General features: G+C 33.0%; 1 protein-coding gene across 1 annotated transcript in view; it reads right to left on the bottom strand.

The window, feature by feature from the left end:
- The window catches only part of dpy (fibrillin-like protein dumpy), an 89,993-nt gene that overhangs the window by 59,393 nt on the left and 2,656 nt on the right, over window positions 1–27,944 (bottom strand). The window contains 17 exon segments of the mRNA XM_070637415.1: window positions 6,041–6,835; window positions 8,468–8,560; window positions 8,791–9,153; window positions 9,220–10,728; window positions 10,792–11,376; window positions 11,437–11,935; window positions 12,003–12,766; window positions 12,832–15,951; window positions 16,155–16,502; window positions 16,568–16,603; window positions 16,658–16,888; window positions 16,944–18,701; window positions 18,767–19,240; window positions 19,313–19,429; window positions 19,507–19,611; window positions 19,707–19,911; window positions 19,981–20,035. Coding sequence (XP_070493516.1) covers window positions 6,041–6,835; window positions 8,468–8,560; window positions 8,791–9,153; window positions 9,220–10,728; window positions 10,792–11,376; window positions 11,437–11,935; window positions 12,003–12,766; window positions 12,832–15,951; window positions 16,155–16,502; window positions 16,568–16,603; window positions 16,658–16,888; window positions 16,944–18,701; window positions 18,767–19,240; window positions 19,313–19,429; window positions 19,507–19,611; window positions 19,707–19,911; window positions 19,981–20,035 — 11,057 coding nt within the window.

Genomic DNA, 27,944 nt, shown 5'->3' with positions numbered 1-27,944 from the left:
GAGTTGTAGTATGCATATCTTTTTCAGATGCAGTAGTTTGCATTGGTGAGCTCGTCGTTTGTTTTGTTGTATCTACTTGTGAGGATCCATCAGTAACTTTTCCAGTTGTTTGAGAAGTAACTGTATAGGATTCATCAAACTGAGTTGTAGTATGCATATCTTTTTCAGATGCAGTAGTTTGCATTGGTGAGCTCGTCGTTTGTTTTGTTGTATCTACTTGTGAGGATCCATCAGTAACTTTTCCAGTTGTTTGAGAAGTAACTGTATAGGATTCATCAAACTGAGTTGTAGTATGCATATCTTTTTCAGATGCAGTAGTTTGCATTGGTGAGCTCGTCGTTTGTTTTGTTGTATCTACTTGTGAGGATCCATCAGGAACTTTTCCAGTTGTTTGAGAAGTAACTGTATAGGATTCATCAAACTGAGTTGTAGTATGCATATCTTTTTCAGATGCAGTAGTTTGCAGGTGAATCTAATTGTGAGGATCTCAGTAACTTTTCCAGTTGTTTGATAACTGTATAGGATTCATCAAACTGAGTTGTAGTATGCATATCTTTTTCAGATGCAGTAGTTTGCATTGGTGAGCTCGTCGTTTGTTTTGTTGTATCTACTTGTGAGGATCCATCAGTAACTTTTCCAGTTGTTTGAGAAGTAACTGTATAGGATTCATCAAACTGAGTTGTAGTATGCATATCTTTTTCAGATGCAGTAGTTTGCATTGGTGAGCTCGTCGTTTGTTTTGTTGTATCTACTTGTGTGAGGATCCATCAGTAACTTTTCCAGTTGTTTGAGAAGTAACTGTATAGGATTCATCAAACTGAGTTGTAGTATGCATATCTTTTTCAGATGCAGTAGTTTGCATTGGTGAGCTCGTCGTTTGTTTTGTTGTATCTACTTGTGAGGATCCATCAGTAACTTTTCCAGTTGTTTGAGAAGTAACTGTATAGGATTCATCAAACTGAGTTGTAGTATGCATATCTTTTTCAGATGCAGTAGTTTGCATTGGTGAGCTCGTCGTTTGTTTTGTTGTATCTACTTGTGAGGATCCATCAGTAACTTTTCCAGTTGTTTGAGAAGTAACTGTATAGGATTCATCAAACTGAGTTGTAGTATGCATATCTTTTTCAGATGCAGTAGTTTGCATTGGTGAGCTCGTCGTTTGTTTTGTTGTATCTACTTGTGAGGATCCATCAGAGTTGTTTGAGAAGTAACTGCATATCTTTTTCAGATGCAGTAGTTTGCATTGGTGAGCTCGTCGTTTGTTTTGTTGTATCTACTTGTGAGGATCCATCAGTAACTTTTCCAGTTGTTTGAGAAGTAACTGTATAGGATTCATCAAACTGAGTTGTAGTATGCATATCTTTTTCAGATGCAGTAGTTTGCATTGGTGAGCTCGTCGTTTGTTTTGTTGTATCTACTTGTGAGGATCCATCAGTAACTTTTCCAGTTGTTTGAGAAGTAACTGTATAGGATTCATCAAACTGAGTTGTAGTATGCATATCTTTTTCAGATGCAGTAGTTTGCATTGGTGAGCTCGTCGTTTGTTTTGTTGTATCTACTTGTGAGGATCCATCAGTAACTTTTCCAGTTGTTTGAGAAGTAACTGTATAGGATTCATCAAACTGAGTTGTAGTATGCATATCTTTTTCAGATGCAGTAGTTTGCATTGGTGAGCTCGTCGTTTGTTTTGTTGTATCTACTTGTGAGGATCCATCAGTAACTTTTCCAGTTGTTTGAGAAGTAACTGTATAGGATTCATCAAACTGAGTTGTAGTATGCATATCTTTTTCAGATGCAGTAGTTTGCATTGGTGAGCTCGTCGTTTGTTTTGTTGTATCTACTTGTGAGGATCCATCAGTAACTTTTCCAGTTGTTTGAGAAGTAACTGTATAGGATTCATCAAACTGAGTTGTAGTATGCATATCTTTTTCAGATGCAGTAGTTTGCATTGGTGAGCTCGTCGTTTGTTTTGTTGTATCTACTTGTGAGGATCCATCAGTAACTTTTCCAGTTGTTTGAGAAGTAACTGTATAGGATTCATCAAACTGAGTTGTAGTATGCATATCTTTTTCAGATGCAGTAGTTTGCATTGGTGAGCTCGTCGTTTGTTTTGTTGTATCTACTTGTGAGGATCCATCAGTAACTTTTCCAGTTGTTTGAGAAGTAACTGTATAGGATTCATCAAACTGAGTTGTAGTATGCATATCTTTTTCAGATGCAGTAGTTTGCATTGGTGAGCTCGTCGTTTGTTTTGTTGTATCTACTTGTGAGGATCCATCAGTAACTTTTCCAGTTGTTTGAGAAGTAACTGTATAGGATTCATCAAACTGAGTTGTAGTATGCATATCTTTTTCAGATGCAGTAGTTTGCAGTGGTGAGCTCGTCGTTTGTTTTGTTGTATCTACTTGTGAGGATCCATCAGTAACTTTTCCAGTTGTTTGAGAAGTAACTGTATAGGATTCATCAAACTGAGTTGTAGTATGCATATCTTTTTCAGATGCAGTAGTTTGCATTGGTGAGCTCGTCGTTTGTTTTGTTGTATCTACTTGTGAGGATCCATCAGTAACTTTTCCAGTTGTTTGAGAAGTAACTGTATAGGATTCATCAAACTGAGTTGTAGTATGCATATCTTTTTCAGATGCAGTAGTTTGCATTGGTGAGCTCGTCGTTTGTTTTGTTGTATCTACTTGTGAGGATCCATCAGTAACTTTTCCAGTTGTTTGAGAAGTAACTGTATAGGATTCATCAAACTGAGTTGTAGTTTGCATATCTTTTTCAGATGCAGTAGTTTGCATTGGTGAGCTCGTCGTTTGTTTTGTTGTATCTACTTGTGAGGATCCATCAGTAACTTTTCCAGTTGTTTGAGAAGTAACTGTATAGGATTCATCAAACTGAGTTGTAGTATGCATATCTTTTTCAGATGCAGTAGTTTGCATTGGTGAGCTCGTCGTTTGTTTTGTTGTATCTACTTGTGAGGATCCATCAGTAACTTTTCCAGTTGTTTGAGAAGTAACTGTATAGGATTCATCAAACTGAGTTGTAGTTTGCATATCTTTTTCAGATGCAGTAGTTTGCATTGGTGAGCTCGTCGTTTGTTTTGTTGTATCTACTTGTGAGGATCCATCAGTAACTTTTCCAGTTGTTTGAGAAGTAACTGTATAGGATTCATCAAACTGAGTTGTAGTATGCATATCTTTTTCAGCATATCTTTTTCAGATGCAGTAGTTTGCATTGGTGAGCTCGTCGTTTGTTTTGTTGTATCTACTTGTGAGGATCCATCAGTAACTTTTCCAGTTGTTTGAGAAGTAACTGTATAGGATTCATCAAACTGAGTTGTAGTTCATGCATATCTTTTTCAGATGCAGTAGTTTGCATTGGTGAGCTCGTCGTTTGTTTTGTTGTATCTACTTGTGAGGATCCATCAGTAACTTTTCCAGTTGTTTGAGAAGTAACTGTATAGGATTCATCAAACTGAGTTGTAGTTTGCATATCTTTTTCAGATGCAGTAGTTTGCATTGGTGAGCTCGTCGTTTGTTTTGTTGTATCTACTTGTGAGGATCCATCAGTAACTTTTCCAGTTGTTTGAGAAGTAACTGTATAGGATTCATCAAACTGAGTTGTAGTATGCATATCTTTTTCAGATGCAGTAGTTTGCATTGGTGAGCTCGTCGTTTGTTTTGTTGTATCTACTTGTGAGGATCCATCAGTAACTTTTCCAGTTGTTTGAGAAGTAACTGTATAGGATTCATCAAACTGAGTTGTAGTATGCATATCTTTTTCAGATGCAGTAGTTTGCATTGGTGAGCTCGTCGTTTGTTTTGTTGTATCTACTTGTGAGGATCCATCAGTAACTTTTCCAGTTGTTTGAGAAGTAACTGTATAGGATTCATCAAACTGAGTTGTAGTATGCATATCTTTTTCAGATGCAGTAGTTTGCATTGGTGAGCTCGTCGTTTGTTTTGTTGTATCTACTTGTGAGGATCCATCAGTAACTTTTCCAGTTGTTTGAGAAGTAACTGTATAGGATTCATCAAACTGAGTTGTAGTATGCATATCTTTTTCAGATGCAGTAGTTTGCATTGGTGAGCTCGTCGTTTGTTTTGTTGTATCTACTTGTGAGGATCCATCAGTAACTTTTCCAGTTGTTTGAGAAGTAACTGTATAGGATTCATCAAACTGAGTTGTAGTTTGCATATCTTTTTCAGATGCAGTAGTTTGCATTGGTGAGCTCGTCGTTTGTTTTGTTGTATCTACTTGTGAGGATCCATCAGGAACTTTTCCAGTTGTTTGAGAAGTAACTGTATAGGATTCATCAAACTGAGTTGTAGTTTGCATATCTTTTTCAGATGCAGTAGTTTGCATTGGTGAGCTCGTCGTTTGTTTTGTTGTATCTACTTGTGAGGATCCATCAGTAACTTTTCCAGTTGTTTGAGAAGTAACTGTATAGGATTCATCAAACTGAGTTGTAGTATGCATATCTTTTTCAGATGCAGTAGTTTGCATTGGTGAGCTAGTCGTTTGTTTTGTTGTATCTACTTGTGAGGATCCATCAGTAACTTTTCCAGTTGTTTGAGAAGTAACTGTATAGGATTCATCAAGCTGAGTTGTAGTTTGCACATCCTGTTCTGATGCAGTTGATTGTATTGGTGAGCTTGTTGTTTGACTGAATGAGTCTTCTGATTTAGATCCTTTGGTTACCTTATCTGAGATTCGAGAACTCATTGTATAAAATTCATCAAATTGTGTGGTTGTTTCTACATCATTTTCTAATAAAGTGGTTTTCGTTGGAGAACTTGTTACTTGATTTAATTCTGTTGTTGTTTCAGTATTTTTGGAGGAGGTAGTATTTGTCGTTTTTGTATTGTCAGTACTGGTGGAAGAATATTTTTTAGTTGTGGTTTCTTTAATGCTCATTAAGTTTTCGATCTCAACATTTGCATTTGGTTTTTTATCAACAGAGGTAGACGTTTCGAAGTTTTGAGGTATATCAGTTGTGTGATCATGAGAATATATTACTTTTGACTCTTTAGGCTTTAAACTAGTGGATTTATTGTTAGGAGTGGGATAAGGTATACAATAGTGGGAATGGTTTTTAACGTAGCATGTAGCAGATTCGCCACAAACTGTAGCAGAACATGGATTGAAACATACTCCTTGAAGACACTGCATCGTATCTTCACAATCCGCATTTTTCGAGCAATTTTGCTTGCTAATTTTGTCTTCATTGGCTGTGAAATTTTTCAACATTTTATATAACATATATTTATAATAATTATCTTGAGTAATATATCTAATGTATCTACATAAAAAATTTATAATAATATTATTTATATCAGTGCATAAGTAGCAATAAGCTTAAAAGGGTGAATAAAGCGTTATTAGGAGATTGTTTTGTATAGGACGAATAAACGAATATTTTTTATTTTTTGGCAGAATACTCATTTTCCCGAACCAGATGGGATGGAGAGAAGAGAAGAGAATAGTTTAGAGATAATTATAGAGGTTATAGACAGAGAACGTAGAATAAAAAAAGCACAAGTGTAAAGTTTAATTGTAGGATTGTTGAAAGGTGAGCATGAGCATGTGTGAACGTGTAAAAACAAATAATTTTGTTTTAATTTTAAAAAAATATTATTGACACGAACATTTTTTTTTGGTCAAAAAGCTGTAGGTAATCAGAAACTCAGTAATATTCATAAAGTATGCATTATAAAGCATCGTTTAAGAAAAAAAAGTATTTTTACAAGATATTTTTTTATGTATAAATTTCAAAGTCAAATTATGAGGCAGTCTTGAGAAAAATTATTAAAGAAAAAATGGTAGTATAATGATAATTGTACATCTGCTATTTGTAATTTTGCTAACTGACAATTGAATTTTAAGCTATTTTTGTAAATTGTGTATTCTAATTTGTGATAGTTGAAGGAAAAAATATTTTTAGACAAGTAGAAGAGAAAGGCATAAGTTTTTAATTTTTTTTTTTTTGTTGAAAAGGAGTTTTGAATTGAAACAGCGCTAACCGCTTTCATCTAAGTTTTACCTTTCAGACATCCGCTTTTAAAATCTTTAACAAATCCTGGAGGGCAGAATTTACAAATTGGTCTATGATCTTCAACGTAGCATGGAGAGTCTTCTGCACATGTTGCTGTGTCACATGGATTTACACAGCGGAAATTGCGACATGCCAAACCCTCTGGACAGCCATTATCACGTAAACATATGGATATAGATGGAGCACAGTCTTCCATGCAAATACAAACGGCTTTGTGATTTAAAACAGAACAACTTTTATCTGGAGGACATGGTGATGATTTTTGTGATGTTGGACCGCATGGATTTCTACATCGTCCTGATATACAAGCCATATTCGATTCGCATTCATCATCAGAAGAGCATTCTTTCTTCTCATTTGCACATGTTAATTCTCCATTATCATTGACAACAAAGCCATATTTGCATACGCAGACGGGATTATGACGAGTCACAACACATTTTTTCGATTCTTCACAATAAATTTTTGCACATGGATCTTCGCAAATTCCATTATCAGAACAAACTAAGTTATCATGACAATCATTATGGGTTTGGCATAAAACTGTATCCGGTATTCTTGGACTAAGAGTTGTCATCTCTTCACAATTTGGTTCAGGTATACATTTCTTTTCAGGTCGTCCAACATGACAGCTGGGGCACGAACAGCGTGGTCGATGTAATATTGTTTTACAGAGAGCATTCTCTCCGCACACATCACGCCTTGCACATGGATCAATACATTTGCCTATGTTCGTGCAAGCCATTTCACTTGGACAATCATTATCGCTTAAACAATCTCGGCCTATTTTGTTTTTGCCAATGTTAATATTTGTTAGAGTGTGATGGGAGTTTTCGCAAATAAATTATATTATTTGCATTCGTGTATGTAATTTTTTTTATCATATTTTTTTTTTTTATAAAAGAAGTGAATAGAATTTGTATTGATCGGTGATGTAGATCGGGTGAATGATTATACATAATGTGTTGTTGCAAAAGAATAAACAAAAATTGTAATATTAACAAATAGAGATTTGGTAAAATAATTAAATTCTATCTAATCTATAATTTTTTCTATGACTTTTTTTTTTGTTCAAAAAGCAAATCAAAAGCGACAAATTGGAGAACTGTGTGTAAGGGATTTCTTCTCACAATATCTTGATTGTAACGAGGGAGTAAATGAACATCCAACACATGCGCTCGTGCCCGGAAATAAAAGGATTGGACTCATCGTATAGTCTTTAACATCAGACTTTGTTTGAGGATTTTTTGTGTCTTGTATTTTTTTTTAAACAAAAAATGCGAATTGAGAAAATATCAGAAAAAAGTGAAATATGGAAAAAGGAAAAATACACATTTTTATAGACTTAAAGAAAAGTATTTACATAGAAATTTATGTATGCATATATGGTGCTATAATTGGAAAATGCGCAAGCTTTACTATAAATTTCTCACTTCAAACACACATTTCAAGTAAATATTGTAAAAAATACATGTAAAAACTGTACAAGTATACATCCGAGCCTAATTGCAAACTAATTTTTCAATTTCTATGTGAGAATGTCCCGTCCACACAATTCCCAATCTGACTATTCATAGAATATGTATGATAATTTTGGTTCTGAACACTTTTCATTTTTTTGAACTTAAAATCTAACTAAAATATAAATCAAATTTTAACCATCTATATACAAAAAAATATTCAGATTAACTACAGAACGTGCGTTTATCACTGTGGATTTAAAAACGAAAATAAAGCAAAAAAAAATAACAAAAAAGAAAATTTTGCACAATTTTGTATAATGGGATGGGATGATGAGGGATGAAAGGCATATAGGAAAGAATAATGAATTTTTAAAAAATTATAATTAATAGACAGATTGGGAATTCGACAGTGACATTGATGATATTCATTCAAATGAAATTTCGAATTTCAAAAAAAAATATAACCTAATTTTGTTCAGATGCTTGAATGTTCTAAAGATGTTATAAAAAAAATTGTGTATGTTTTTATCATGACAATGTGAATAATATTCATAAGCAACGAACAATGTTATAGCGAAAAACAAAAAATTTTGAAAACGAAACAAAACAAAAATAAAGTAAATTTTACATCGAAAAATGGTAAAAAAAAAATAATTATGATTAAAAAAATGACAACCAAACATATGTGAATAACTAATGTGAAAATGTGAATATTTTAAAATTTAGTCAACTAATTAATCAATTATTTTAATTTTTTCCTATTAGCCAATGATTACACATCCTTTTATCTTCACATTCTTATTTTTTGTATTAAATTCAAAAGTTATTCTATGTATGCGATTTAAATTGAATAATTAAAAATGATTTTTAATTGCTCGTGCTTTGTAAAAACTATATGAATCTAAATAAAGCAATAATATTTCAATATATATGGCATTTCTCTTGTACTCACTCTGCTTGCAGACATAGTCTCTACCGTATGCTACACATTCTCCTTCTTTGCATCCTGTCACTCTACAGTCCTGTGGTTTTTGATAACTTGTACCTGTGGAAATTGACAATGACAGCATTAACGACATGAATTATACACAAAGTCGAAATATGTTAAGATAAGTTTGTATCTTAATGAAAATTAGAAATGTGCAAAATTAATTTTGAAGTTATTAACGAAAAATATTAGTAAACAGGAAATGTATATCATTTGATGCACATATTCGAAGTTTATAATCTGAAAAGAGTAAGAAAGAATTAAAGTGAACATGTCAAGTGATTTACATTCTATCTTCGGATCTCCATTTGGATAAAGAGGTGGGCAGTAACATCCAATCGATCTATCAGAATCGACTCTACACATTGCATTAATTCCACATGAGTTAGGTTGGCAGAGAGCGGTTCTTGACTCATCACACAATACTTTTGCATCACCAACGTAATTTGGTAAGCAAACACAGTTGGCTTCATGATTTTCTGATCGACATTGCGCATTGACACCGCAAGCATTTCTTTCAAGACATGGATTTTTACAAGATCCTTCAACACACTTTTTGTCAAAATCACAATCTTGATTTGTATTGCACTCAAATGGAACGCATTTTGTACTTGGTTGACCGGTATATCCATCAGGACACAAACAAATTGCTAAATAAAATATAACAATAAATAATGAGAATTCGGAACTAAAATTCATCAAAAACTAAATCTTACCTTTATGTTCAGTTATACGACAAACAGCATCTTTACCACATTTAACATTGTCACAAGCATTCTTGCATTTTCCATTTGCACAAACCATATCTTCAGAGCAATCTGAGCTTGTTTTACATCCTTCAATGCAAATTTGTCCTTCTCTTGTATCTTTACAGATCTGACCAGGTGCACATTTTCTTTGATCACATTGTTGACGACATATTCCTCTTGAACATACTTGACCACATGCACAATCCTTAGTTGCTTTACATTTGTTAATACAGTATTTCTTAGATTCGTCACATTCGCAGTTTGAATGGCATGATTCAAGTGACATTGTACAGCGGATGAGAGGATCACCAAACATATTTGCCTTACAAGTACATTGCATACCGTGATTAAAGACTTCACATTCAGCACATGTACCACATTGGTTATTAGTTTTGCAAGGATCAGTACATTGATTGTTAATACATGCTTCTTTGTCAGCACATGAATTGTCACTTCTACATCCGACTTCGCATTGTCTGTTTCTACAAATGAAACCTGAATCACATTCACCATCAGAATTACAGACTGATCTACAGATTCCTTTGACGCATTTTTCATCGGACAAACAATTTTGATTACTTCCACATTTGACTCTACATTGGTTGCCATAGCATGATTGACCTGTTGCGCATTCTTGATCATTTTGGCATGATGTAATTGGATATTTACAACCAACTGATGGATCTCCAATTAAGCCTTTCATACATTTGCATGTTGCTTTATGATTAACCATTGTGCATTCGGTATTGATACCACATTCCAAATTTTGTCGGCAAATGTCTGTGCATCGATTATTTACACAAGCCAAATTTGATGGGCATCCAAGATTTGATCGACAACCTGTGACACAAGTAAATTCTCTACAAATTTCTCCACTATTACAATCTCCATCTCTATGACACATTGGTTTACATGCTCCGTTGTCACAATGTTCATTGTTCAAACATTGCTGGTCGTTTCCGCAAAGTTGATAACATAATCCATTAAAGCAAGCTTGATCTGTACTACAATCTCTATTTTCTGAGCATGTAATTGGAGGTGATCTTACGCAACCAATTTTAGCTGTTGGACTTGGAACCATTCCAGTTCCACAAGAACAAGTAGATTTTTGATTAACAACGCTACAGAATGCATTTGGTCCACAAGGATTGTCTTCACATAGTGGTCTACATTTATTGTTGCTACATGATTCGCTTGGTGAACAGTCTTCATTATTATGACATCCAATTTCACAACGATTGTGGAGACAAATATGTCCCAAGAAGCAATCATTATCAACACGACATGTCAACATACATTGATTGTTTATACATTTCTCATTAAGTGCACATTCTTGATCATTTTGACAACCTGGTAAGCACATAGAGTTGATGCATGTTTTTCCTTCACTGCAGTCATTCGATGTTATACAAGCAACTGGAATTCGAACGCATTCAACTTCTGAATTACCCGTGAAACCATCTGGGCATGAGCATGCTAAACAAGGAAGACGAAATTTAAAAAATACAATAAGAACTAATAAAGTCAAGGATTACTTACTTTTCACATGATTATTTGTCAAACAATCTGCATTTATTCCACAGCTATTTGATGAAATTTCACATGGATTTATGCATTGATTGCTCAAACAAACTTGGTTTGGTTGACATTCAGCATCCGATTGACATAACGGTTTACAAATATCTCCATTACAATAAGCATCATTTGGACATTCATTATTATTTTGACATGGTTTTGGAATTGGTTTACATCCATTTACACGATCTTTTGGATTTCCTTCATATCCATCATGGCATACGCAAAAGCTTGCATGATTATCACTTGAGCATTCAGCATTTCGTCCACAAGTCACACCTTCACAAACATCTCGACATTTAGGTTCTCCGTTTTCATGAACACATTTTGCAGATTTTGGACAGTCATCATTTATTTGACATTCAACAGCTTTGCGACATCCAATAGTGTAAGGATCACCAACCATATCTGAGCCTTTGCAGAAGCATCTGTAAGAACCTCTAGTATTTTTACATGAAGCTCCTGGTCCACAAGGATTACTTTCGCAATAATCAATCAAATTACATTGAACTTTTGGATCTCCAGTATAACCAGGTGTACATTGACAAGCTATTATTTAATTTCAAATTATTAGTAAACTAAAATAAACTTTCAAAAATTTAAACTTACTCATTTCATGGTTTTCACCAATGCATAAAGCATTGGTTCCACATTGATTTTCCATTAAGCATACAATCTTGCAGACGTTGTTTTCGCATTTCTTATTTCCACTACAGTCATCATTTGAAATGCATTCAATCTTTTTGCATGTTTTGCCATCTAAATAAAATCCAGGCTTACATTGACATTCAGCCAAATGATTTCTAGCTATACAGTCAGCATTGCGTCCGCACAAGAAACGTGAACTACAGACACTCTTACATTCAGATTTACCAAATTCTTTAAGACAGTATTCATCAATGTCACAGTCATCATCGCTAATACATTTTGGTTCCGGTGTGCAAATATTGTTCAAACAGTATTGGCCTTGAGGGCAAGTTGTGTTGCTCTTACATGTTGGAAGACAAACTGAATTGATGCAAAGTTGATCGCTAAGACAATCTCTAACGTTAGCACAAATCGTAGAACAAACACCACTATTGCTGCATTTTGTTCCACCAGTGGCACACTAATTGATATTAAATGAAAGTTGGATTAGTAAGCATTAACAAATTTGAAACTATATATGTATTTACCTCTCTATCAGAACTGCAATATTGGATAGATATACAACCTAACATTGGATTACCAGTAAATCCTGGTAAACATTCACATGTTCTGACATGATTGTTAGTGCTACAGACTGCATTCTTTCCACAAGCATTTGGCAAGGAACAACTGTCTAAGCATTTTGAATTGACACACGATTTGACTAAATCGCAATCAAAATCATCAGAGCATTCAATTTGATCACATTGAATCATTGGATCACCTTTAGTATTTGGTCCGCATGAACAAGTAACTTTATGATCACGCATGCTACATACTGAATTTTTACCACAAGTATTTGATACTTCGCAAAGATTAATACACTTTTTATCATTGCTACATGCTGCTGTATCAGGACAATCTCCGTCCGAGAAGCACTCATTTTGTAAGCGACATCCTTCAAAGACAGGATCACCAATCATATTTTTCGGGCATGAACAAATGAAATTTCCTGGAGTGTTCTCACAAATTGCTGTTGCATGACATGGATTTTGTTTACATTCATTGATATCTTCACATTTGTCATTTGTTAGCATATATCCTTCATAGCATACACAAATAGGATCGTGGTCATCAACTTGACATACTCCTTTTCCGCATGAAACAAAATCGCATGGATTTACACAACGATTTCTTTCTAAATCGCATGCTTTATTCATTGGACAGTCATCGGAATTAGTACATTCGACACGGAAGCATCCGGTTTCTGGTTTATCTGGATCACCCAAATATCCGATAGGGCACAAGCATGCTGTGAAATAAAAATACATTCAGTTATATTGAATATTGAATATCTTATGGCTTAAAAATACTCACTTGGAATATGATCCTCTATTTGACAGATTGCATTACTACTGCATTGCTTAGTACCAAGAGCACATGGATCGACACACTTTTTGTTTTCACATACTAAGTTGTTAGCACAATCGGAATTTCTCTTGCATTCATCAGATTTTTTACATCCAGCACTACCATATGGATCTCCTACTTGGGAATCTGGACAGTGACAGCGGTATGAACCTAATGTGTTTTCACATAAAGCAGAAGAGTGGCAAGGATGATCTACACACTCATCTATATCCTCACATCCATTTGGTGTATCATTAAATCCTTTATCACATACACATTTTGTTTGACGACAAATTTCTAAATGAGGGCAATCAGCATCGGATTGACATCCAGCTTCACATAAATTGTTAATGCAAATTTCACCAGGTAAGCAATTGTTGCTTGTGTAGCATATTTTGGAACACATTCCATTTGAGCATCGCTCTCCAATAGCACAATTAGAATCGGTTTTACAAACTAAATTGCATCGACCAGAAACGCATTCAAATGATTTTGGACATTGTTTATTGTTTTGACAGATAGTTGGAACTCTTATACATCCTTGATCTGGTGTTGGATTTGGCTCGAATCCTTTTGGACATTCACAAATAATCTTATGATCACGTACCACACATTTACTGTTTGGTCCACAAGCATTTAACTCGCATGGATTTTGACATTTATTGTCAATGCAAGCTTCATCAGTTGCGCAATTATTGCTATTTCTACAACCAAATTCACATACCGAATTCATACATACTTGGTCTTGATTACAATTTGAATTGTGTATGCATGAAAGTGTGCACAAGTTGTTAATACACTTCTCACCATCTAAGCAATCATTTGTCTTTTTGCAAACAAATCTGCAATGTCCGTGATCACAAACTCCATTTTCACATTCTGTGTCGCTTGAGCATTTTTCTGAAGCTCTTAAACATCCATCTTTAGGATTTCCTGACATAGCAACAAATCTTCCAGGACATGAACATTCTGGTTTTCCATTCGAATTTACTTTACAAAGTGCATTTGGTCCACATTCCTTTTCACATACATTTATGCATTTTCTATTTTTGCATACGAATCCTAAAAGTGGGCAATCGTCGTTACTTGCACATTCTCCTTCAACTTGTAGAATACATCCTTTTGTATATGGATCACCGACATGTTTTGATGTTGGACATTTACATACTGGTCCATTTGAAGTGACTTCACAAATTGCTGATGGATGGCAACTAGTTGATGTACATTGTTGATCTTGTATACATCCAACTTCTGGAATAGGATTTGCACGAAAACCTGGTTGACAGCGGCACAAGCTTGCTCTTTCATTTTCACGAACAACACAAATTGCATTATCACCACAACTATCAGGTTGACAAATATCGAAACATTTATTGGTCATTCTGTTGCAAAGTTGTGTTGGTGGACAGTCTTCATTGTAGACACATGGAACTTTTTCACATCCTTTGGAACTATCGTATGGATCTCCAATAAATCCACCTTTTACACATTGACATTGTCCTATATGATTATTTGTGATACAGATGGCGTTTTGACCACATTTAACTGTACTACATGCGGATACACATTTAGATACTCCTTGCTGCTTAATACACATTTCTGATTCAGCGCATTGTGCACTTGTTGTACATTCATTATTCTGTTCATTTCGACATCCATAACGATCATTGACATGTCCACTGTAACCAGGTAAGCAAACGCATGATCCGCTATGTCTTTCAGCAACACAAACTGAATTTAGAGGACAATTGAATTCTGCACAAGCAGGTTGACATTTCAATACTCCTAAATCGTCTGGGCGACATGCATCTGTTTCTGGACATTCATTATCATTTGAGCATTCAGGCAACGATGGTTTTTCACAGGCAGAACTAACTGGATTCCAGACATATAAGTCATCACAGTAGCATATTGGTCCTTTATCTCCAATCTTACAAACTTCATTTTTACCACATGCAACAGCATCACAACCGATTGGTGTTATTACTTTTGCTTCAACTTGACATCCTTTGTTGTTATCATAAGGATTACCTCTATAACTGCCATCCAAACAGAAGCAACTTGATTTATGTTCTGTTGTTACACAAACTGAGTTGGGTCCACATTGAAGTTTTGAACATCCATCAACACATTTTCTTAATCCTCGTCCATTTTTGAAGCAAATTTCGGAATCTTTACAGTCTAAATCTGTGCTACATTGACCTGTTGCTGTACAACCTTTTGATAAATCATTTGGATTTCCAATATACCCTTGAACACATGAGCATTCTCCATTGTTTAAGTTGCATGCAGCATGTGGTCCGCATTTTTTATTATCGCATAAATTCTTGCATCGTCCCCTTTCACATTTATAGCCAATGGGACATAAAATCTTTACTGAGTCACACTTGCAAGTTTTGGGGTCATTGCATGGATTATTTTCAACCAATGAACACATATCAAATGGATTTCCAATATAATTTTCTTTGCATTTACAGTCAAATGATCCAATGGTGTTAATGCACACCGCATTTTCACCACAAATTTGTGTTGAGCATTCATTAATGTCATAACAATTAGTGTATGGGTTTCCATTAAATCCTGGTTTACATTGACATTCAATATTAGCTCCTTGAATGCATATAGCATTCTCTCCGCAAGATTTCTCTGTGCATTTTTTGATCTTTTCAGTTTGACAGCCTTCATATGGATTACCAAATGTACCGCTATTACAAACGCACACTGTTTCAAATAGACGATATTCACAATGAGCATTTGCTCCACAAGCTGGTTGACATGATGGCATTGTAATTGGCGGCATACAGATTGAATCGGGACTTCCCACGAAATTTGGTTCACAAATACATTTTCCTGTATTTGAATCACAAATAGCACCTACACCACAAACAACTCCATCACATTTGTGCTTGCAACGGCCTTGAACACAAACTTGAGGCTCTATGCATGGGCGTTGAGTTGAACATTGATCTACACTACAAGAACCTCCAGGGAATGGATTTCCTGTTTGTCCTAATGGACATTTGCAAGTTGGTCCTGTGGTTGTTAAAATACATAGTGCTCCTTGTGCACAATGGAAATCCGTGCACGCTACATGAATTTATTATTATGTTAGATGTGAAAAGTTATTAAATTAGTATTAATTAAATACTTATGAATGTGTGAATAACAAGTATGTGAGACATTATCAATTAGATTTTTTAAATTAATTACCATATTAAAACAGAATGATTTATTTTTTTCGTTAACTGATATTGTCTTGTTAAATTTCATTAGTACAGTGAGGTACTTACGTGACACGCATTCTCCATTTTGTCCTTCTACAAATCCAACTTTGCAACGACACCATCCAGCATGATTTTCTGGTTCACAAAATGCATTTGGTCCACACAAAAGATTTGTGCAGGCACTAATACAAGATCCTTGATCACATAAAAGATTTGAGGCACAATCCTGATTAGTTGTACATTCTGTCTTTCCACGAATTGGATCAACATAATTGCATCCAGTCTTGTATGGATCTCCTGACATTCCTGATGGACATTGGCATAGATATCCTCCTTTTTGATTAATGCATTGTGCACCATAAGCGCATGGGCTAGTTGAACATTCATCAATACTATCACATCCTTGGAGTGGATCTGTGGATTTCAGTCAAATTTATTAGTTAAAGATGTCAATATATAAATGGTATCAAGAAATTTACCTCCTTTGAATCCAGCCTCGCACATACATTGGGGAGCTGTAAAAATAATCGTTAGACAAATATTCCGAAAAAACTAATTCGATTACTTACGATTTGTTGGGGTACACTTAGCATTTATACCACAAGCAAATCTCTCGCATGGATTTGTGCAAGCATTTCCAGCATCAACAAAGAATGGTGGTGGACATATACACTCTCCTGGTTGGACACATTTTTCATTTCCACCACATTCACTGTCTGATGTACAACGTTTGTATGCTGGTGAACATAAGCCATGATAGGGATCTCCATCATATTCGGGTGGGCATGTACATGTAAATCCTAAAGAAAAATATTAGTAATATTCACCTTCAATGCTTTCAATAGAGTTACATACCACCAACTGTGTTTTGACAAATTGCATCATAACCACAGGTTTGTGAATTTTCATGACATTCATCGATATCGACACATGATCCATCGGGTTGGGTTCTAAATCCTTTTGGACAAGCGCAGTAAGAAAGACCTCCTGTTATTGAAATACATTCTGCTCCTGGTGGACATTTTTGCTTATCGGAGCATCCAGCAAGAATACAGTTCTTGCCTACTAATGTGTATGGTGGTTGACATCTACATTCGGGACTATCACATTGTTCACATATTTCATATGGATTTCCGTAATAATTTTCAGCACATATGCATTCATAACTTCCTGGCAAATTTCTACATAGAGCATTCAAACCGCAAGCTGGTTTTGCGTTTTCAGTACACTCATCAACATCACGACATTGTTGTGAAACACGATCTCTTGTATGACCTTGTGTACAAACACAGACATTTGCACCTCCTGGATTTGAAACACATTTTTCACCAGTAGGGCATGGATTTTTATCGCTGCAAGATACAACCTTTCTAATATCATTACATCCACCTTTATACGGATCTCCAGACATTCCATTTGGACATTGGCATGTATAGCCACCGGCATGATTATTACAAATTGCTTTTACTCCACATGGATTGTTCAAACATTCATTGACATCTATACAAGTACCTCCTGAATTAATGTAGCCATCAGCACATAAACAAGTGCCGACTCCATTTGACATCAAACATTTTGCATTTGGTCCACAGTTAAGTTCTTCACATGGATGTCTACAATCATTACCAACATTTGGTTCAGGACATAGACAGCGTTTGTGTGGATCACAAATTGCATTTCCAGGACAATCATCGTTAGTTTTGCATGAGACAACAGCAATACACTTTATTTTTGTTGGATCTGAATCTTCTACAGCAATAAGATCATCTGGGCATACGCATTTAAATCCTCCAGCTTCATTTTGACATACTGAATTTTCACCACATGGATTGATTGTTTGAGAGCATTCATCAATATCATAACATTGCTTGCTAGCATCTCCAGTAAATCCACTTGGACATGTACATTCGTAGGTTCCGTCTAAATTTCTACATACTGCATTAGTTCCACACATTCCAAATGGTCCATGAGAGATGTCACATTCATTAATATCAACACATCCTTTTGAAATATCCGATGGTAAGAATGTCCAGCCCTTTTCACAAATACAAAATGCTTCATTATCTTCAGCTTGGCAGTAAGCATGTGGACCACATTCTACATTAACACATGGTTCTTTGCATGGTAGTCTTGGTGGTGTGCCTATAAGTCCTGCTTCACATTCACATTTGTAACCTCCTTGTATGTTAATACAATTTGCACGAGGTCCACAAATGTCTTTTTGTCTTTTACATTCATCAATATCTACGCAATTTGTTCCTGATGCTTCAAAACCTTCTTGACAGAAGCATTGTCCATCAACACACTCGGCATTGTTTGTGCAATCGAAATTGCTGTGACAACTAATTTCGACATCAGCTTGTTCACAAGCAATTTTGGCATCAGGTACAGCTCTATAACCTTGTAAGCATTTACAATTGTAGCCAGGTGATGCATTTTCACATATTGCGTATTTTCCGCATGGTTTTTCAAGGGCAGTACATTCGTCGATATCAACACATCCTTTCATCGGATCACCTGTATAATCTGGTTTGCATGAACACGTAAATGATCCTATTGTGTCTGTACATATTGCATTTTGTCCGCAAGGATTATTAAGACACTCGTTAACATCTGTTGATTGAATTGTTAAATGTTTTAATTAATTTACGTTAATTAAAGTCTATTATAAAACTTACTAATTATTTGTTGGCATCGGTATCCGCCAACTTCGTTAATACATTCCTCGCTTCGACTGCAAGGTGATCGATTGCACTCATTAATATCAACACAGCCAGTAGTTTGTGCATCGAAACCTTCAAATCCGTCTGGGCAGTGACAAAGATAACTTCCTTCTAAATTTGTACAAATTGCACCTACTCCACAAGCATTTGGATTTAATTTACATTCATCAATATCCACACATCCATCGTAAGGATTTCCTTGGAAACCTTGTTTACACGTGCATGAGTAATTTCCTGGTGTATTAATGCATTCAGTATTGATGCCACACGCACCAGGTCGAGCACACTCATTAATATCTGTACATAAACTTTCACCATCTCCTTCATAACCAGGCTTACATTTGCACGCAAAATGTGCTGGTAAATTACAACACTCAGCATTTTCAACACATCGTGCCGCAACATGAGGATCTAAACACTCGTCGATATCTAAGTGGATACAAATGTTTCATTTTTTAATAAATGAAAAGAATTATTTATGATTAATAGTTCTATTCATACCTTCACAATGAAGACCATCACCGGTATAACCGGGGAAGCAAGTACAACTAAATGAACCTAAAGTATTTGTACAATGTGCAAACACATCACACGGTCTATATTTACACTCATTCTCATCTGAAATGTTTTAGATAATAATAATAATAGGTTAGCACGTTTTTATTTCTTAAAGAAAGTAATTTTAAAATATTAACCTGGAACTCGGCAGTTACATCCGCCAAAACCATCATTACAATGACATTGATGATCTAAACACACTCCGTTAGTGCAAGTCGACCCATCATCTCCGTCACAGTCATCTATTTAATAATGAATTATAAGTGTTGAGTTAATTTTACACTTCATATAAGTAGCCTCTATTGATTGAGCTATTCCGTTAAAATCATCGACTTACTTGTACACTTGAGTTCTTTTCTTAACTCATCAGAACCCATATAACAATCTTGAAGGCCATCACATAGCCTTGATAGATCGTAAATTTGTAAAAATTCTACTGATTCGTTGACTTGACATCCAAAGTATCCATCTTCTAAGTTTAGAAAGAATACTTCATGTCTATTTCCAAATATGTTTTTCCTACTTGATGATTGTGACGATACCTAAGATAGATAAGAATTTGCTTTCATTTTTCAATTTTCTCTTGCATTTATCACAACTTTTTATCTTACCAGATTTATAGTTATAATTAATAAGAGGACTAGTGGAAATGAATTTCCCATTTTACTAGAAAGAAATAGAAATATATAATTAGTCTTGGATTTTTTCGAGCATATCGTAGAAAATTACAGCATAGCATTGTAATGAGTTGACAAAAATTCATAAAAATGCATAATTCTAACTCTTAGCTCACGTTACTTTACGGTTCTTAAGTTGTGATTCACAACATTTCGACAAATCAATTATCTTAAATGCTTTCGTTTTGTGCTACTTATTCCAGACAATTCCAGAAATAATCATTAGGTTTTGACAAAACATTGTTCATAAGCTATGTATTTTGATGATTTAAGCAACAATTATACTAACATTGATTTTAGAAATTAAATATGGATATACATTTATACACAGAAGTAAGTTCAATCACCTTCGTATTGGTTTGTGTTGTTAACCAACCAACATAAATGAACCAAACACTTTCAACATTAAAGAGAAAAGAGATTCTCTTGTGCTTCACTTTGTGTAATTCTTTCTAAGTATTGTAGGTATTTTTATATTACTTCACAACGACATAGCATTAAATTTCATTGTAGATACATAATCATTATTACCAGAGAATTCATCTTAAAAAGAGATAATTTGAATTGCTGGATTTTGTTTTTAGTCTTCCTAGTTCTATCTGATCATTAAAAATTATATTCATAAGCCATGAATTCTACGTTGAGAAAAAGCAATTTCGACGATGACGATTACATCATCGACGACTGCGTAACTTTATAAGTCTAATTTTTTGAGCTGTTTCTTGAAGTCATTCTTGTTTCTTTTTGTGCAGATATGACACAATACGAGAAGTTTATGTACAAACAAAAAAAGAATATTAAAGCAGCAGAAGTCTTTCGTAAATTAAGCACAATGCGATAAAACTAACGGTTTATAAAAGAAGTTCTTTTTCGCGTTCAAGAATTTCTTTTAAGCTTTTTTCATATTTCTTCTAACGAGCCTGCCTAGAAGTTTCAACACATCGGGTTTATTTTATTTTGTTGCTGCTTATTTTTTTTTGCTTGCTTGCTTGCAAAATGCTTTCAAATCAATCAATTCATTTTCATTTTAATGTTCGGTAATAAAAGGCAAACAATAAGAAGAATAGCATAAAATGGACTGACTGAAAATCACAAGCTTTCAGAAGAATGAAATACAATTAAATTAAATGCTTTTTACCACTCAACTGAATTGGAGAAAGAAAAAAAAAATTAATTTTTCTTATATCCGGAGAAGAATGAAAAAAAAAAAATTGGATATAAATAAACAGAAATTGAAGCTTGCAAATAGAATTATTAATGTGAATTTTCACCGTTACGCAGAATACCTCGTGCTACAATAAAATCTATACAAATCAATTTAGTACTGAAAACTTTTGTTTTACAACATCTTTTATAGCGTATAATAGAATTAATTCGCTGTATCTCTACTGAGATGCTGTAATAAAAGATTATTCAAGTTGAAATCAATTATAAATTAGTCTATATATAAAATATATAATATATATTGAAATCTAACTTTGTGGAGATTTTGAGAACCCGTTTTGTTGCCATTTTTGTACATGACCAGTAAAACCCTCGCTTAATATGATCGAAATATGCAAAAAATATGCATGAATATAATTTGTATTGAAAATAATAACAATTAAATTAATAATTTAATAATAAAGTGGCTAAGATCAAGTTTGAAAGACATAAAAAGAGTTTCATTTACAGTTTACAGATTACTTCTTCATGGCAGCTGTCTTTGGTCGACATTAACTTTTATATTAATTAAATAATTAGCTATCAATTATTGCATAACATATTTTACTGCAATCACATTAAGATTCTTAAGGAATATCGACAATTACGGTGTAAGTAAGCAATGCTCCCCGGAATGTTCAAGGTAATCAGATGACAAGAAAAATATCGTTTTAGTTTTCAAGATCATGAGAGCAGAATGTTAATCAGAATATAAATGTCTTGATATTTTCACTTATGTGGGTTGTCAAAAATTCTATTAATAAGCTTAAGTTGAGCAAAATCTCCATAATATGATTATATTATATAACACACAGTCTTAATTTGAAAGAAGCTTAAACAATAGATCTATTATAATATAGAGCAGCTGAGTAATTGGGCCATAGATGTTATGAAATTTCAAAATTTACATTCTTATTAGATATTTCCTGTAACAATTACAAAGGTGACTACTATTGTAAGAAATAACTGGAAAATTGGTGTTGTAAAGCTATATAGAATGAAACAGATACATACGCCTACTTTATTGAAAAATTCTGAACATTTTACAATCAAAAATGTTATTGAATTCATCTTCAACATATAAAATCTTTCTCACGATTTAACATGCACTGCCCTGAACATTGCAGAGTTGTAATCCCTTGAAAATTACATGGGAGGCATAAAGGCAGAGACATAAGAGCATGTTTACACGTTTTTGAAAATAATTTTTCGCAAAATGTACGATGTCTGAATCAACAAGAATGAAACAAAAAAACAAATGAATGAATGAATGAATGATAAATGACAACAATGTATAATTCATTATAGTGAGAAATTCTCAAGACACATTTTTATGTTTTTCAATTCTCATACTTTGTTTTTTTAGTATTTATTTCCATTTTGGAAAAATAAATACATTCTATATAGACTGTTTTAGTTAATAATATTTTCATCTCGTTTCCTTTTGGTCGTAAAAAGAAAGAATAACTTAAAGAATAAAAGAATGAAGATGAAAACCATAAGAAAATAATTTAGACCTTGAGACCTCTAAAATTATAAGAAGAGAGAACTTAATAACATTGTCGTGCATTATATGAACAAAAAACATGACTTTTTTTATCTCTCTTATTCTTCCTCTCTGTCAATATAATCAGTGTATATGTGCGAAAAACAGTGGAATGAAATAATGATGAATGATTGCAGCCCATGGACTTTATTCTGAAGACGAGTCAAAAACTTTAAGAATTCTTTACAAAAAACTTCTAATTTATGTACGAATTAATAATAATGTATTCATATTTCTTTTTTTATATTCTTATTAGATATTGACTTTGAAAGTATAAGAAAAAGTTAATCCTTCACAATGCTCAAGACTCGCATAAAAGTTTCCGAGCCTATCTAAAGAAATTAAACATCTCCATTATTCTTCAATGTTCTTGTTACTAAAGCCTATCTGAAAGAAATTCCAAGAAAATGAGATGGAATGTTTTTTTATAAAGCTTGCTATTTTTATCTTTATTTTGAATATTTTTTACACAACTCGTTCAATAAACTGCATCAACAAGAATTCTATTAGAATCTATAATATTCATTCTTATCAGAATTTAACATATACAACTAAAACCTACGAACTTGTTTTGCAACCTGTACGTACTGCTTTCAGTTATTCTTTTCATCCTTTTATATTCGTCTTCGCAAACGTATCATCGAATGCTCATTCTTGATCTTTTCGAATTTAAAGTTCAATACATGAGCAAGTCAAATGGATTATGCCTTTGCACAAAAAAATAACTCTGACTTTAGTCGCATCGAAAAACTTCATATTTGGTAACTTGAATCATCAATATCGTTAATACTTGATCTGTTAAAATGTTGTTAAGCTCTTGATTATACATGAATTAAATACTTATTTATATATTTATTTCTTATAAAAGAAGGTATTTGTAGGACAACCATAAAATAAACTGATTAATAATAAATTACTTTATGTACTTATATGGAAATTAAAATGATGATGCAATTGATGTAATCACATAAAATCATGTTGCAATGACAAGGAATGCGTATGCGGATCGAATAAACATTCCGCGAGAATTCTTCAACTTTATTTGAAAAGTAAAAGTCAAATCACAAAATTCTTTTTTTGTCTTTAATTAGATCAAAGAATTTACAAACTAATAAATTCTGATGATTTAGACATTTATAGAGATTAAGTCTAATATAGACATCTATTGATTGAAAAATAACGATCGAGAACTTAATTAATCATATTTTGGAGCTAAATAAAATCGCAGTAAAGAAAGATCCTGGAGTTTTATTAATGGCATATCCAAAAATAAAACAAACTGTTTTTCACCAAACCGTTTTGGCATTTCATCATACTTTGAACTATTAAATTTTTTTCCATATATACACCCCCATAAAAAGAGCCACAGACATTTCGAGAAAAAAATGTAATTTTTCAATTTTGGAGATTGTTGAAACAAACAAGTAAATGACTCACTGTCGTTGGAAGAGGTGAATGCTATTCATTACTATATATTGCTAAATCATTAGCACAGTAAGCATAAAAAGCATGCAATAGTAATAAAATAAACTGTCTAAAGATTTTCTTCGTTTAAAATTTATGATTTTTAAAAAGGTAATAAACACTGACCCCAAGAATTCTTAAAAAAGGCATGACATAGTCCGCTATCATATTATTTTTCGCACAGCACATGAATGAGCATTCAAACAAATTTTAAGCAGTGCTTAAGTCAAGAAAAAAACGATTAAATTTTCAATGAAATTGACACACCATGTGTGTGATTACATATAACAGTAGTAATAACTGATAATGATCACTAGTGTGTGACTATATGAACTATAAGACATTGAATGGACTAAAGGTGAGTATATGCTAAATGAAACACCATATGAAACTTCATATCTTTAGAAATCAGCGAGTAACTCCTTAAAGCGAAATAATGATTAATGTTAGGAATTATAACAGGAAAAATGTTATATTTTTTTAGAAATAAAAGTTCGTTCTGGATATGAACATCATTATATATCATTAACATTTATCTGCTATTAATAGCGACCTCATACAAACAGCACTTATGCATACTGTGAATGGAAATGCATATAAAATAGCCACTAAGACAATAGCAATGAACTAATCTGACTTGTGAATTTTACATCATATTAAAGATTATTATCTGTATTTTTACGAAAAAAAAAACATACACGAATTGCATTTAAATTTTTTGTGTTTCAGAAGACTGTAAAATTTATGTTCAAAAAGTCGAGTTTCGAGAATAGATGCAGGAAATGACTGAAATCCGCTTAACGCATATATAACGTAAAATTCTTTCTCAATATGAATAAATTATTAGATTTAATTACATCCGAAATCTTTTACTTAGCAAAAATAATGACACTAAACTTTATTTTGACTTAAAGACATCAAGACTTCCTTATATAACATAATGCCTAGTCGAAAAAATTTTTAGGCATCCGTAATCTTAAGTAGACAAATAATAATTAATGTCAAGAACTCATAGCATGTAGGTGTTTGCTGTATATTAAAATACATGCACATATATTTCCATATACATTGAATTCAATTGCGTGAAAAACAAATTCTATTATAATGCGGGAGTGGCGTTTGGTATATTTTTCGACTACCTGGCAATCACAATGTTTCGATTATTCAATTCAATATAGGTTGTGTGGTATTGTATTTCGTGTCTTAGAAATTTATTTTTAAGCACTTTCCTTTTTTCGCACTTTCTTCTCACACGAAAAAAAGAGAAAAGGATTTCTATTGATGTACAAGATAATCTTAATGCTTCAATTTTTTCTTAAAGTCATCGAAGCCATATGCCTGACTTTGTATCTGTATTATTAAACATTTAGGATTGAACTTCTTATTTTTATCTAATTTATAACTTATTTCAACATAAAAACAAAATTAATTGGCAAGAAGATAATCGATATGTTTCCAAAAGCTTAAATTTCAATTGAATCAAAAGACTTAAATTCAAGTAATAGCATGAAACCCCAATTTAATTCTATTATAATAATTTTGCTTATATTGTTAGTAAGTTTTGTCTACGCGTATATCTTGTTGTATTCACAATTTCATTGTATTTTCTTGGGTTTGTGTTAAGACTATTGACTTCGTGAGCGAACAGTGGAGAGAAAAAAAATATATGGAAAGAAATGACTCATTTCCCATCACACATATTGAAGTTTTAAACAAATCCCGTTTTTATATATATTTTATTTTTTTGAACTTTTTCATTTGCCACTTCCTTTTCTGTACGAGACAAAAATTGTACCTCATTAATATTCCAGACGTATTGGATTATCCAACATTTTTTTATTTATTCAAAATAACTCAATTGTATTTAGTTAGATGGAATTAAAAAGTGAAGAAGGTTCCTTAGAAATTCTCCACAATCATTAATTATAAATCACAATTGGGTAAAAATTATCGGAGATTTTTCGAAAAATCTAACCACATGCCAAGAATACATGTATTAAAGGCTGTATACCTTTTCCTTAATTTATGAAGTTCAGTCGACGAAATGTGTGAAGCAGAAATATTTTCGATGCTTGGGCGTTAATGCAAATTTTTAGTCGCCATCGCGACAGTTTCAAGACTGTTCAACTGTTAATGGTATTATTGTTGTAGGCGTAAAAAAAAGTTATTGCATCATTCAACGGAGATTTGATGGTTTTATGAATATTTAATGAATAATTACATCACGACTATGGCATTGAACTGTGATGACGAAGAGGTGAAATGGCAAATTCTTTCAAGAACCCATAGTGAATAATACCTATAATTAAGCTGAATGAGAAGCAAGAAAATAACCATTGGTTCTTCTTTCTCGTGTTTGCAATGGTGTAATAATAATAATTCAAATAAGAATGTACAAAGCCACTATTGAAAATTATTACCGTATTTATATATTTATTTTCGCTTAGCTCATCCGATTCTCAGTCAATAGACGAATTACATCATAATTTGCAAACTAATCAAGCTTAAAATTTCAATTTTCTTCGACATCTTTGCAGAAAAAAATATCTTGTGTATTACAAATCCACATATTTTTAGCTCTAGTCTTGTTTTTTTTTTTCAAAAATCTTGGCATTTCCATCTTTGATTTGATAAACGTTTCATTCGGTAGTGTTGAGTAAATTTACTTTTATTTTATATATCTTTATTTTTTCTACTTCGATGAAGGTCTTGCGTGAGTGGAGCAATTCATCGCACTTTAAGCATTTTTTTGTTTTTTAAAGAAGTAAGTTTATTATTTGAGATTCCATTTATAGATTCTTGTAATAAAAATTTCTTTGATCTTTTCCCACAACCTTTTTTTATTTCCATAAAATACTAGAAATTTTTCCTAATAAGGCATTAAAGTTTTCAATTATTAACTTTAAAAATCCTCCGAAATACACGCAAAATGATCTCGTTTGTGGCAAATGGTATTAAAAATAAGAAGTGTACACTCACCAAAGATTAAGTGCTATGATTAAATAGCACCCATAGCAAAATTATAATCCAAAGTGAAATTTATTTTTTCTTTTGCTCTTTTAAATACAATAGGTTTCCACAACTTTTTCTTCTTATTTCTTATTTTATTTAATTTTATTTTCTGTTGCTGAACTTCATGTAACTTTAACTTTATTAAAATCTTTACTTCTTTCCTTCAGATTTTTTTTTTATTTCTTTTTTTTCTTTTCTTCTTTTGCTTTTTTCACTTTGTAAAACACTAACAAATTGTATACATATATAGTTATATATATGTATTTGTGTATCAATTTAATTCACACGGCGGTTTCTCCTCTGTTTTATTGCGACTGATCCACTCGAAGTCTAAAGAAAGACTGAATGAATATTTCTGTCCAATTGGATTATTACTCTCTCAACAGCACACAAATACACACATTTATTCAACCTGAGATTTTAATTGAGAATGCTCCTTGTTGCACTGAGAGTTTCTTATACCATTCACAGATATATTCTTTTAGTGATGCTCTGCAGATATCTACATTCTTGAAATATCACCAAAGCCATATTTTACTCACTAATTTTTTAATTCATGATTTTTACGCGTGTAATAAAAATGATCATCATTCATTTTTCATTTAAATCTCTTTTCTTTTTATGAATCTCTAGTTTTTTTATTCGTTTTAAGCAATGAATTATAGCATAGGAA

Source organism: Chironomus tepperi, unplaced genomic scaffold (genome assembly GCF_022539635.2).
Source record: "Chironomus tepperi strain 1889 unplaced genomic scaffold, CSIRO-AGI_Ctep_v1 contig_161, whole genome shotgun sequence".
NCBI classification, from domain to species: domain Eukaryota; kingdom Metazoa; phylum Arthropoda; class Insecta; order Diptera; family Chironomidae; genus Chironomus; species Chironomus tepperi.
Note: the sequence above shows the minus strand (reverse complement) of the source record. Positions and strands in the feature narration are given on the sequence as shown.